General features: G+C 33.9%; 2 protein-coding genes across 9 annotated transcripts in view; both read right to left on the bottom strand.

Annotated features, from left to right (window-relative positions):
• Positions 1-2459, bottom strand: part of LOC127735792 (dedicator of cytokinesis protein 7-like) — an 82918-nt gene extending 80459 nt beyond the window's left edge. Inside the window, exons 1-2 of the mRNA XM_052246114.1 lie at positions 2396-2459; positions 398-488 (exon numbers count right to left, since the gene is read on the bottom strand). Coding sequence (XP_052102074.1) covers positions 398-488; positions 2396-2439 — 135 coding nt within the window. The 5' untranslated portion in view covers positions 2440-2459. The remainder of the gene's footprint in view (positions 1-397; positions 489-2395) is intronic.
• Positions 2460-12320: 9861 nt separating this feature from the next.
• The window catches only part of LOC127735939 (polypyrimidine tract-binding protein 1-like), a 75980-nt gene continuing 73635 nt past the window's right edge, over positions 12321-14665 (bottom strand). For all 8 annotated transcript variants that reach the window (XM_052246406.1, XM_052246390.1, XM_052246432.1 and 5 more), the window contains one exon: positions 12321-14361. In XM_052246406.1, the coding sequence (XP_052102366.1) occupies positions 14293-14361 (69 nt within the window). In that variant the 3' untranslated portion in view covers positions 12321-14292. The remainder of the gene's footprint in view (positions 14362-14665) is intronic.

The following is a 14665-nucleotide window of genomic DNA, read 5'->3' on the forward strand; positions in this document are numbered from 1 at the left end:
AAAAATAAAGTATATTTTTTTTCACTTACTTACTGTATAAAAAATCTTTTAAGTTGTCTTAATTAATTTATAACTTAATTAAGCATAATTTAACAAATTGGTCAATGTCACAGATATCTAGTAACACAGGGAACCAAAAAAACCATCCAGACAAGCTAGTCATATGTAATTTCCTGGATATATATCAATTTCATTATCTTTTCATGTAAACCACCAGTTGAAGCTTGCTGTTTTAAATGGCCTTAAAAATAATACTGTAAATGAAGTTGAGGTGAAAAACTGTGAAAATTATATTCAATATAATCATGATAATACATTTAACAATGTTTAACAGATTTCTTAGCAGAAATTATCCTACTTTATTTATTCACAATGTAAGGAATTTGTTTTTACTCACAGTAAGATTTAACCCACTGACACTTCTAGCTAGATCTGATGGGGCATATACTGTTGATGACACTGCTTTTCTCACTTCGGCTGCACCTTGTCTGAAACAATAATTAGAGGTTCATTAACTTCTCTGTTTGGATCTCACACCAGCTCTATGTGCATTTTCAACAATGAACACTCTCCAACATTAAAGACTAGACTGTAATTTATGACTAAAATCTCTTTTTTTGTTGACCTTGTATTGCTGATCATTTTTCTGTTTAATTTCTCTTTCTTTCTTTCTTAGATTTTGCACAAAACAAAAAAAATTTCAATTAAGGGCAATAACTCTAATAAGAAGACAACTGACAATTTCATCTATGCTGACCAATACGGTATGGGTTTTTCTCATTGTTGAAGGCTGTATGGTACGTTGCCTATAATTGCTTACATCCACTTCATTTAAACTTTGGTGGATAGTTGTCTCATTGGCAATAATACCACATCTCCTTATTTTTAAACTATTTGTAGATCTTGTCTTGTGGATTGTTTTTGCTATTTAAAGTTTCTATTGATCTCTTACAGTCTTAAAGCTTACAGAATTTTTTTTTAAAATTTGGTAACATGTTATTTCGGGTCAATAACTCCTATAGAAGTCATCTGATGGTTCTGATATAAATAAACAGTAGGTAGAACTCAACATTTTGAACAATTCCTCCCTGTCAGATTTTCTGTATCTATAGCGGTTTTTAAGATACATTTGTAATAGACAAAACTGGCTTTTTACCTATACATGTATGCGCTAATTTTAGCCATGTTATCCATGTTGGTTGGCAGGCAAGAGTCATCAGACACATTTTTTAAACTCTACACCCCAATGACGATTGTGGCAAAGTTTGGTTGAATTTTGCCAAATAGCTACAGAGAAAAATTTTGTAAAAGTAAACGGACGACGAAGTCAAACGATGGACGACCACTGTAGACGCCAAGTGATGAGAAAAACTCACAAGGTCCTTTGGGCCAGGTGAGTTAAATAGAAGTAAAAAATAGATTCAAAATTGGTGATGTCAAACTTTTTCATCTCTTTCTGCCGGATGAATAATCCAGAATCATACAAGTCAACCACTGAATATTTAAGAGCCAAAATAGAGCCCTAGTTTTAATAGGTTGTGTCCAACATGTTTTAGGTTAATCCCTTTTGGGATTCTGAGTCTGGAGCAATATTCTGATTTGGCTGCCCACAGAATCCTTTATATATTATATATTAACTCTATTAGTGAAAAATTCAAAACCTGTCATATTGTTATCTCGATAAGGGATTCTGTAGGCAGCCTAATCAGAAAATCCCACAATGTACTAGTTTAACCCTTTAACCGTGCTAGGGACATATGTGTCACTCATTAGAATATGACACAGAAACTTTTCCAAACAAACTAAAGATTAACAAACTTCTACTACTGCACTTGATTCTACTTATATCATACATTTAAGGGTCAATTTTAATGAATAAAGTTATAGCATCATGACAGATATGAGGTCAGAAAATGCAGTTTGACAATGTTTCCTGAATTCTATACACATGCAAAATAGTGTATAGTGTCTACAACACTTTTTAAAAACGTCACGTCCTAAGCGTTGAGCTGTTGTGGTGTGAATTGTCCTGACAAAATACTCATATGCTGAGAAAACTATTAAAAATATTCATAATGTGCTACAACATTCATTTGTAAATAACAGAAATGCAGGTTTTTACTTCGGCCAGTCCCTGCTTAGCTGCACCGTAGATCATAGGTAATTGTGATATTTTTTGACGATTTGCGGACCATAGACCCAAATTGTCAAAAATATCAGAAGGACATGTAAGCTAGGTTCCGTAGCCCCTGCTGTGACGGATACTAGGAATACCAACTTCAGCAGCCTTCGGCTTCACTTTGTGGTGGATTAACACCGTAATCATTTTGTTGTTGATTTCAATAAAAACAAAAATGTTCAGGAATCATTTTCATGGCATATCTATTTAACTTACTTATTTAATTTTTGAGCGAATGCTCGCTGGCCTGTCGAGGCCATTATTCATCTCACTGTGGAATACGTCATCAATTTGGGGATACTTATCTGGTATGAATTATATTGGAAACCAGTAAATAATAAGTTACGCGGTTCTTTTTCAGATATGGCATGTGAGTTCAAAATCATTGACATTAACTTGACTTGTACAATATGAAGTCTAAACTTAATAGATCAGAATATAACAGACATTATACTAAGTAAGTAAGTAAGTAAGTAAGTCTACACTTAATTGATCAGAATATAAGAGAGCTTATACCTTGGACATATATATTAGTATAATCATAGATGTATAAACCCATAGATGAAGCTCAACACTGACTTCAAAGGTTCTATGTGCGTTGTAATGGGTTTATACATCTATGGTATAATCAGAGACATATATACACATGTGTATATATGTCTCTGGTATAATAGTCCCAGCTTATACCTGGGACATATATATTAGTTTAATAGCCTCAGCTTATACTAAGGAAGTCAGTCAGTCGGTCGGTTAGTCAGTATAAAAGAGAGGCGAAAGATACCAAAGGGACATTCGAACTCATAAGTCAACTAACTCACAACGCCATGGCTAAAAAAAGAAAAAGACAAACAATAGTACATAAAACACAACATAGAAAACTAAAAACTCAGTGAGCAACACGAACCCCACCAAAACAAACAACAGTACACAAAACACAACATAGAAAACTAAAGACTCTTTGAGCAAAAGTGGGGGTGATCCCAGGTGCTCCAGAAGAGTAAGCAGATCCTGTTCCACATATGGCATCCGACGTGTTGCTCATGTAAGTACTAACTTGGTGATAAGTATAATTCGGTAGATCACATTCGGGGAATGGGTGACGGGATTGTAGCTATGACAATTGGAACATATCCGTCGTCATCTGTGAAACAGATATTCCATAACGGTCAACCAACTCGTGATGGCGTCCGTAAAATTTACGAAGGGAAGATTTCAACTTCACCACTTGGAACTATTGGTTTAATTGCTTCCTTGTGAGCAGCAACCCTCTATCAAGGAAACCATGATAGGAAATACAAACCATGAATATCGTATCAACTAGGAGATATATACTCTGTATGCAGGCGCTGCTGGAATGTTGCTACATAGAAATGGAAAGTTCACAATTGGGAAGCTGAAATCATCTCTTTTGTCGTATTGTTTTGTTCTCAACAACATGTGGCATCCTTTCTGTTTTTCAAGCAAGTAAAAACCCGACAATAAGTCGCATTCGGTAATGTCACAATCATTTGATTGATTGTTGGTTGCTTAACGTCTAGTGGCAACTAGTTCATGTATGTTTAGAACGATGTCACAACCGAGAAGATGAGGACGGGATCGTGGTAACGTTGTAATATGTGCCGCAGATATTCCATAACGGCTACTGGAATGATTGTGTTTACGTAGCCATATATGTAACACAGATATTCAATAACCGCCACTGACGTGATTGTGGTTACGTAGTCATAATTGACACAGATATTCAATAACCGCCACTGACGTGATAGTGGTTACATAGTCATACTTGACACAGATATTAAATAACCGCCACTGACGTGGTTGTGGTTACATAGTCATAATTGACACCGATATTCCATAACCGCCACTGACGTGATAGTGGTTACATAGTCATACTTGACACAGATATTAAATAACCTCCACTGACGTGGTTGTGGTTACATAGTCATAATTGACACAGATATTCAATAACCACCACTGAAGTGATTGTGGTTACATAGTCATACTTGACACAGATATTAAATAACCGCCACTGACGTGACAGTGGTTACATAGTCATACTTGACACAGATATTAAATAACCGCCACTGACGTGGTTGTGATTACATAGTCATAATTGACACAGATATTCAATAACCACCACTGACGTGATTGTGGTTACATAGTCATACTTGACACAGATATTCAATAACCGCCACTGACGTGATTGTGGTTATGTAGTCATAATTGACACATATATTAAATAACCACCACTGACGTGATAGTGGTTACATAGTCATAATTGACACTGATATTAAATAACCACCACTGACGTGATAGTGGTTACATAGTCATAATTGACACAGATATTCAATAACTGCCACCGACGTGATAGTGGTTACGTAGTCATAATTGACACAGATGTTCAATAACCGCCACTGACGTGATAGTGGTTACGTAGTCATAATTGACACAGATATTCAATAACCGCCACTGACGTGATTGTGGTTACGTAGTCATAATTGACACAGATATTCAATAACCACCACTGACGTGATTGTGGTTACGTAGTAATACGTGACACAGATATTCCACAACGGTCAACCAAACATGATTGCGAGTGATTTCATTTGAAATCCTGATGCAATGGCTTCATTGCAAGCAGTAACCCTCTATCAAGGAAATCATTGTAGGAAACGCAAGCCCTGGAATATCGTATCAACTGGGAGATATATACTCCATATATGCATGGAAAGTTGTTACTTAGAAATGGAAAGTTCGCAATTGGAAAATTGAATTGAGTATTCGACATGTCCGGCATTCCTCTATTGTTAATGATATGATCTCTGGAGCTATTCTGGAATGGTGATATATATAAAAAATAAGGAGATGTGGCATGATTGCCAATGAGACAACTATCCACCAAAGTTCAAATGAAGTGGACGTAAGCATATATATATATGCTCATTTAAATCTTATTTTCAAAATGATTTATTTCAATAATTTCTTACCAAGAGGTTTAATCTTGGATGAGGATTCACCCAACGTAGATGCGCATCATTCATGGTCTTCTTGACAAGGTCTTTCGTCTGTGTGTACTTATTCTTCTTTTTTTTCAGCAACATAATGCCATTGCAGCTCCTCTGTCTAAGTTGTATCAAGACATATATGGGTAGAGATCCATAGTAAATGTTGTTTATAGGATGTCCTTTATTAAGAAAATTATATTTTGGGCACACTATTGGGACGAGGGTGTGGAGTTTGTTTGCAATATGCTTTTAAATAGACCCGGATTACCGTAAACACGAAGCTTTTAGATTTTGATGTTTATATATTAAAGCTTTGATTGCCTCCCTTTGTGTGATATAAACGCTCAGAGAAGCTTCTAGCTTTACAGCTCATTTTGCAAGAACCCAGAAACACTTCAACATTTTCAGTAAAAAGCGAAATTACTTTTTAAAACCTGAACAAAACCGTCATTCGTGCTAAAAGTCTTCATCACTGCATATTCAAGCAAGCGTATTTGAATAAAGTTTAATTGCACTCATATGTGAAGTTGTGACTTTAACCTCTGACAGTTTAAAAGTTTTTTCTACCGAATACTCAGATATTGCATTTTATTTGACCAATAAAAGTGTATTTCAGAAAGAGGGTTAATAGAAATCATTCAGACATACATTTAATCACGATTAACTTATCTTCGTAGTGTTTTGTGAACTGTTGCTTGTCTGTTCATCTTTTTCCTTTTGACTACGGTGTTGACTGTCTTTCTCCGAATTATGGATCCTTCCCCCTTCAGTATCTTCTTTTCTTTGTGGCTGTGTTGGACAAGGTCCATAACCAGCTTATGGTATGGTGATGTCGGACTGGTGGGTAATGAAAAGTTGGTACCTTATTTGTGAAATAAACTACAGTTTCCAGCCCAGATCTATGAAATTGCACAGAAAGATTGCACACATGTTGCAGCTTTGAAGCTATTATGGATTGTTTGGGGAATATTTTCCCATTATCTAGACTTGGGAACTTAGTTATTTTTTATCAAAATTTACCAGTTTTGTGTGATCAACTCCTCCTACAAGTTTTCAACACATATCCCTGAAACTCATGATTGAAAATGTAAATGATTACACACATGTTGAAGTTGTGCACTTGCTGATATGGAATCGTGTGAGGATTGTTTTTATATTTACTATTTTCCGTACTTGGGGAACTCAGTGAATTTTCAAAAGATGGTAACACTTTTGTTTTTAACCAAGACCTTTGGAACTTCACAGAGAGTTTGCAATCTCATTGAGGTTGTGTGCCTCTTATGTTGGAGTCGTCTTAAGATTTTCCCTAATTTTTACAATCTATATTTCCATATTTTTAATGTTCAATGCAACTAACCAGGTCTCGCAAAATGCTTTAACTGAATGCAAACATTCTCAATCAGATTTGCAGTTTTCACTCTTTTATTTTCATCTAGTTTTTCTCCCTACATCACATTTAAGGTACTTGAATGCATTTGAAATTTAAGATATAAATAAATGGATAATGTGTCCATGGGACACAGATGATGCCCCCCCCCCCCCCCCCCCCCCCCCCGGCTAGCATATAACGTTATAAAGGGACATAAATCGAGAACGGCAAAAGGGATGCCACCCAAGTTCGAACTTGATCTGTGTTGTATGATAATAAGCATTGTGTATAAGTTTCATAACATTTGGTGGAGGCAAATTAAAGTTAGAGAACGGAAACCAATTTTGAGTGCGGACGGACGTACGTACGTACAAGGGTAACACTTCAAAATTCTTGAATAATGACTTGCGCATATAATTCGGGAAAAAAGAATTATGGGACGTCAATGAGACATCAATAAAATGATACAGAAACACACTGAGACGTACGGCCAGTCTTATACCAAGGCTTAATTGCATCGAGTCTAAAACAAGGTGTGGATAAATTGAACAGAGACTTGAAAGATCTGTCATCAAAAACAATTCTCCAAAGGACAAACATAAGATACGGTAAACCATTGATGAGGTTGCAGACTTAGGAAATTTAAACTAAGATTACTTTTTTTAAATTAAACTCTATCAGAGGACTAACAAAAATTGAGAGGGAAATCACTCTGACAGTAACTCTTTATCATCGGTGTAATAGATAGCGGAACCCGCACAAACAAAACAACAATAAACAATGTCGTATCAAAACAAACAAACAACAATAAACAATGCCACATCAAAACAAACAATACAACAATACACAATGCCGTATCAAAACAACAATAAACAATGCCGTATTAAAACAAACAAAACAACAATAAACGATGCTGTATAAACAAACCAACAAACGATACTACATCAAAACAAACAAAACAACAATAAACAATACTACATCAAAACAAAGCAACATTAAGCAATGCCATATCAAAACAACCAAAAAACAACAATAAACAATGCCACATCAAAGAATGATTGTAGTTACTGGATATGAAAATCATGCTTTATAAAGTTGCTGTGTCCGAAGTGCTTTACTCGGTTAACCTTCATCAGGAGCGCTGAAAACCCATAAAACATCAAAGTCAAGGATGTATAAATATTTTAAATACGTGAGGAGCTATTTGACCGGAGAGACCTAAAAGGAAAAAACTTTGAGATACACACCTACTAATCAGAAAACGTCATCGATCACTGAATCATGGAAATTAGGTCAGCCTCACTACATATTCCAAAATACTCGTGAGCTGTCATGTATAGTTGCCGAGGAACAGACCTACTGCTAAAAACTTAACATGAACACTGGAGCATGAGATTGAACTCAAAGTGATCATAAAGTCACTAATACAGACAAAGTTCTCATATCGAAAATGGTACTTTTGACCGTTATAGTTTATATCAAGAAACAGAGAAACTAACATGACCACTGAAGTGTGAAATGAGGTCAGGGTACACCCACAACAATAACAACTCAATATACTAGTATATTGTACCTGATTTCCAAATTGTGTATTTGATTCTTGTTAGGATTGGTGGTCATCCAGTTGGCAGAAGCACTGCGTGTTTTTTATTATGTGTCTTTGTTTTACAACATATGGTCTAGAAAGGTAAAGGAGGATGTTTGAGAGCATTTAAAACTGGTTTAACCCCCACATTCTGTGCCTCATTATAGGCAGAATATCATTACCTTGTCGTTTTGTACGTCTGTTTTGGGGTCAGGTGTCGTGGTTGATGTTGTCCATTGTACTATCCAGTATTTTCGGTGATTCCTGCTATCCTATTTACGCACTACGATATGGCAAATAATGTAGTTACTGGGGAATTGACGTCATCCTTGAAATAATTAAATTCAAAGGCATATTCCAAATTGTGTGCCGTTTGGGTTGGTGCCTGCATTGTGCGTACTTTTATTGTGTATCTTAGTTCTAAGACATTGCAGAATAACTAAGTTTTTTAGTAAAACAAATGTGTATAAAGTCCTGTTTGACTCAAATAAGAACACATTTGTGTTAAGTTCTGGTCCGTTTTTTTTAAGGAAATTACCGACATCTTTTTTTTTACCACATCTTATTGTAATATCGAATCTTCAAGCCCATCAACTGAAGAAAAAAAAAACAACTTCAGGTTACTGATGGATATCCAGTCTATAAATATGACAGAAAATGAGTTTAGTGCAAGCAAGACGAACCAAAACTCTATTTGAATGGATCAAAGCTACTTTGTAATGCATGCAGAAGTTTCCAGCTCTTTGAAGAAGACCGAGGTTGTGGATGCTTTACCTTATCTTCATGACAAACATGTTGTTGTTTCAGCAGATAAAGCCTCAAATAATATTGTTTTTTTTATAAACTAACTTATATATCTCTTTCATTTAAAAAAAATCACAAATCTGTCCTTTTGGTATTAACATAACATAGGCTTGTATCGCACACCTTGCAAAACATTTTTAAAAATAGCCAGCTAATGAGGACTTTTATATGCACGAACAAGTCATTCTTTGTGTTGCTGATTATTTTAGCAATATAAATGTTTAACCTAGCTCTTGAGATTAAAGCCCAAACTGTAAAAAAGACCCTATTAAAATCAAGATAAAAAGGGGCTTTAACTCCAAAACAGACTTTCAGAGTAGGTAGATTTTGTCATGCTGTGGGGTGATTGTCTTATATTCCAGGAGAAACAACTCCAAAACAAGAAGATGTTTCTTTAATTTTCAGGGTGAATACATCTTGTCGTTCTGAACATTTTTGCAGCTCATGTTTTTATAGTTTAAATGATAAAGGAAAAAACTTAAAATATGTAAAAATTACTCCATATAGGCTCTTTCAGTGTTTTCTTCATAGGACTTGCCATGCGGATCTTGTTTGCATTTTCACTTATAACCTCTAGTTTTTGAAACAATGGTTAAGAAACGCAAAAAAAATTAAAAATCAACTGCTTAAGGGCATTATCTCCACAACAGATGGACTGATGATTCCAAAAAAATTTCAGGGTAGATAGTGCTTGTTGTGCTTACCAATTTTACCTTGTCTGTTTTCCTCTAAGTGATGCAATTTTCGTAATATAAGCCAATGGTGTAGTTTGCCCCCCTGTGTTCTATTTTAGCCATGGCAGCCAATATATTAGTTGATCAACCTGGATGAAAATCACAAACTTTAATCATTGATGTCCTTAAGATGAAGCCAACAATATTTAAGTTTGAGAGAAGATTTTTAAAGAACAGTTTAGTGAGGACGGATACAAAGTGTGGCAAAAGCTCACACGCCAGACAGGTGAGCTAAAAAAGGATGAGAAAAGCTCTCTTCTTCTTATAGGATAACAAAACTTCACTAATATCCTAGCTTGATATATAGCAGACTTGTCTAGGTTTCCACTAAAAATCTTTCTTCATTACTTCCATTCTTTCTACAGTAAAGGTTGGCCTGAAAATTGTTGGGGGGGGGGTGTCAACTTAACAAGCCATGTCAATAAATTTTTCAATTAGTAAACAAGATGTAAATTCTAACAATCTACTCCAAAATCTTCAATCACAACAAATCATTACAATTTTGCAAAAGCACCTTACTTTATTTTCCACACCCTACACTCCTATTCCTTATGCTCAATTTGAGATCAACATCTTTTCATTAAACAGAGTTTTCCGAGTGAAAGGTTATAACAATTTCTTGTTTAAGGTCAGTAAAACAAATTTTTGTGAAGAACCAAACTGATTCAAACAGAAAATACACTGAAGATGAAGCCATCAAATGACAAAATATTTGTCAAGTTAAATAGACTTATGCTTCGGTATTCCCAAGAGGACTAATTGTGCACTGCTACTAGATGACCTTTTTGTATTCATATGAAATAGAATTCATACAAAACTTTTTGGAAGACAGAAATGAAAATTGTCTTGCAAAGTTTCTCTGCTTCATATTCAGATATATGGCTGATGTCCTGTCAATCAATAACACATATTTCAATGAGTGCTTGCATCTCATATATCATCATGAACTTGATGGGGCTACAGTAGGGTACCTCCTAAGGTCACAAGGTCATGATTAAAAATTGCCTCTGGGCACATCACTTCTTAGCAATTGTGACAGGTTTATGTTTCTTTTAAATGAGATGTCAAGTCACTGGCCAAATCCCCCAAAGGTCACAGGTCCAATTTAACCATGCTGGAGCCACCTCGATATTAGGAAAACTAATGAAGCCATTAGGTAGGCTTGGTGTTTAGATTCTTTTTTTGACATTGACACAAATAGATAGCTACAAACTAGGATCTTTGACAAACTGAATGATTTCAGACTTTTAGTTTTCTTATTCTAACTTCATATTTCTCTGTAGTAATAGACCCAGTGTTTATACCTATTAATATATTACGAGCATGCATGCTCACATTTTAGGCCCTTCATTAATATGGGTGTGCTTCTAAAATTTGAGCCTAAGTATTCTACTGTTTCGTCTAATTTACTTCTGAGATTTCTATCATACAAACACATTTATCATCTCGAAAACTGCATTGTTGGCTAATTTAAGTGTATCAAAACTAATATAATGGTCAGTGAGAGTTCAGTTCTAGTCGGTAAAAGGACAGAAAGTCACAAACTTGATAGGACAAAAAGTCACAAATAATTTGTTGACAATTGTTTGAATATATAAGAGAAAGATCATGAAATATTTTCTTTTTATTACATTTATTCATTTTACAGTTTAGGAACTTGTTCATTAGCCTTGATAAATGAAAATTTATTAAATTTTAATCATGCAAAGGATATATTTCTTAGCACCATGAAGCCATTTAAGTACCATGCCACTTTGACATTTTGTTTTCTTAACAATTATTTGATCATTATTGATATTTATTAAATAAGTTTTACTTACAAAGTTGCTTTATATATAAGAGTTCAGGAAAAATATTTTTTTTTTTTTTTAAATAATTCTTTTCTTATTCAAAGAAAAATTATCTCAAAACTGAATTGTGACTTTTTGTCCTGTGACTTTCTGTCCCACATTCTTATAGTCAGTTGTACTCTTAATTTGTGGCACATTACAAAAAAAAATGTTAAATGCAATGCTCTGTCTAGTTCCTCAAAGTTTTATTATGCTCTGTCTAGTTCCTCAATGTTTAATTACGCTCCGTCTAGTTCCTCAATGTATTATATGCATTGTGATTGCTTGCCTCTTGTTGCAGTTTATGCTGTCTTAGACAAAATTAAATCTTGAAATCTTTTGAAATGAAACAGTCCTTTGTAACTTGCCAATTGCACATATGATAGAAATACCAGAGTTCACGGTCAAAGGAAATATATATTCAAGTGGAGATAACTCATGCATCTTAACCTGCATCACACAATTCTTGGCTATAGTTAAGGTAGGTAAATGGAGATAACACAATGTTCATATAAAAGAATGAATAGATACCCAAACCACTAACATGTGTAGCTTGAGTGCATAAGAATTGGTAATCAGATTAATGAATGCAGTTGGATAAAGCAAGTGCAAAAAATCAGAGGTCTTAAAATCTAGTTTTTATATTAATAATTCTAACATGAATCTGATTTCATGAATAATTTTCTATTAAATTTGTTCATTCACACTTCAAAATTAAGCACTTAATCCAGTAGTGCACTGAAGTTTTCATCCACAAGATTCTAAGACCTTCTGATTTTATAGGTAAAAAGAAAAGAATAAGATGAAAAGAGATATTCCCACATCTAAGAAGTTTAATGATATAAGCTATCCTACATACAGAGTGGTAAAGTGTTCATTTCCAATTACCACTGTCAGCCATTTGTATCTCAATAATAGACTGTACATTCCTGAAGGCATTTTGTTAATAAAATCCAAACAAGTCAGTTTATCTTTAAAAAAAATAAAAAAAATAGAAAAAGTTTGGAATTTTGAAAAGTTTGTTAGAAATATAGAAGTCGTCCAAAAGAATTCAATTAGTAGACAATTTTGAATTTAGCAGAAATATCATTAGTATCAGGAAATTAAGAATAAAACAGAAAAAATACATCAAAAGATAGGCAGACAAAGGCAATAGAGAAAAGACAAACATATAGTTACAAATAGATGACAGACAAAAAGTTATTTACACCAAATCACAAAACAAAAGGGTCATTTAGATGTTTTATTACAAAATGTTTTTTTCATACATTATACAAGATCTTAAAAAATAAATGACTTAGTTGGTAACAAAGCCATAACATACCTGCTCTTCAAAAAATGGAAGATGCAGTTTAATAAATAAAAACAAACATTTCTTCAGTTTTCATAAAAAAAAGTTACAAAAACATGATCCCATATTTGATAGGCACATGAATAACTTTTATATGGATCGGAAAACACATCTTTTGCATTTCGATATTTCTAATTTCTAATTGATAAAACAAATAAATTACTCTTTTCTACAAAGTTTCAAATTGTCATGGGAACTCTTCTATTCAGTTTTTGTAAGAAAAATACCTGAATGAGGAATAAATTTACTTTGCCAATAGTTTATCAACTGGTAAAAATGTTTGCTATGTAAAGACCCCAGTAATTGTAACAAAAAACTTCTACAAAAAGTAAAATAAAACCCAAGAGGTATTTGGTCATTTTTGTATATTTTTTTTTACAGCATCAAATCTTTGGTTGGAAAAGAAAAGGGAGATAACTGTCATGTCACATTACTGCTAACAAAAAAAAAATAAACAATAAAATTAACATAATTGATTGTATTACATAAATTCAGAACTTGATTGACTTGAAAACATAAAAAAACATGTAATCTCACGACATAAACATGAACCATATTGGAATGACATGAAGCAAGCACCTCATGTTGATATCAATTTACAGGTCAAGGTCACACAATTATTACAAAATTGCCATATTTCAATCATTTTAATTTCAAATTTAAGTGCATCTAAATTGAAGGCCTACAATGACTGCTCCATATTGCATGACCTTGACCTGTGCTCACACAAGGACATTAACAAAATAACAAAATATGTCCCACCCTGGTTCATGTCCCCACTGAATATATTTGTAAAAATGCAAAAATATATGTAATATATCCAAACCTTTATAATTCTTTAACAATGAATCTGATGCAAAAATAACAGTAAAATGAGGTTTCATGAGCTAACACTAGTTTCTATAACTGTTCAAATCTGTCTCACCAAAAACACACAGTCTTGGTCCAATCTTAATACTACAATAATTCCTTTTAAGTTTTTGGAGAAACAGATTTCACTGTTCAGAGTTATCACCAATATAAAGTATGATAGTACCAAAACAAATATGTTTTATTTCCCTGTTGAAAATGATATCAATGAAAAAAATTGCATGGATTTCTTCTGAGGATAAATCATATGTAGCTCCTGGGACGATAACAACATAAAAAAAACTTACTTAATACAACTAAACAATAAATTTCTCAACAGGGAAACAAATGGCGATGGAAAATAACTATAAAAATTATGACAACAAAAATATCCTTGGCAACAAAACATATGGTCAGAGCACTTTGTATATACTGTATTGCTGCCAATGTAACTACAATCCCATCGTGAGATCATTGCACATTTTCTAGCCATTTCCATGGCAACAGTTCAATAACAAATGTCACAAAAGGCACTTCTCCATCTTGGTACTTGTGAGTGGGAAAACTCTAAACAGTGTTGATGCTCTTTAGATTGTTGACTTTGTAAATGACACCCGTAAGTGATTTGATTCACTCAGTGGATAGTTGTGCATAGCCTGCAAAATAGAACAAATATCTTGATTTTTTTTTTCACTTCAAATACACAAAAACTGTTCACATAAGCCTTTTTCAGTCATACTACTTTACTGTTCACATAAGCCTTTTTCGGTTATACTACTTTACATTAAGATAAACAATGTGTCCATGGGACAAAGATGCCCCTGCTTGTAAATATATGGCAAATTCAGAAATTTTTCAATTTACAAAGGGACTTAACTTGAGAACAGCGAAAGTGACGCCACCCAAATTCGAACTTGATTTGTGTTTGAAGGTAATAAGCATTGTGTAATAGTTTCATAA

Source organism: Mytilus californianus, unplaced genomic scaffold, assembly GCF_021869535.1.
Source record: "Mytilus californianus isolate M0D057914Y unplaced genomic scaffold, xbMytCali1.0.p SCAF_1, whole genome shotgun sequence".
Lineage (NCBI taxonomy): Eukaryota > Metazoa > Mollusca > Bivalvia > Mytilida > Mytilidae > Mytilus > Mytilus californianus.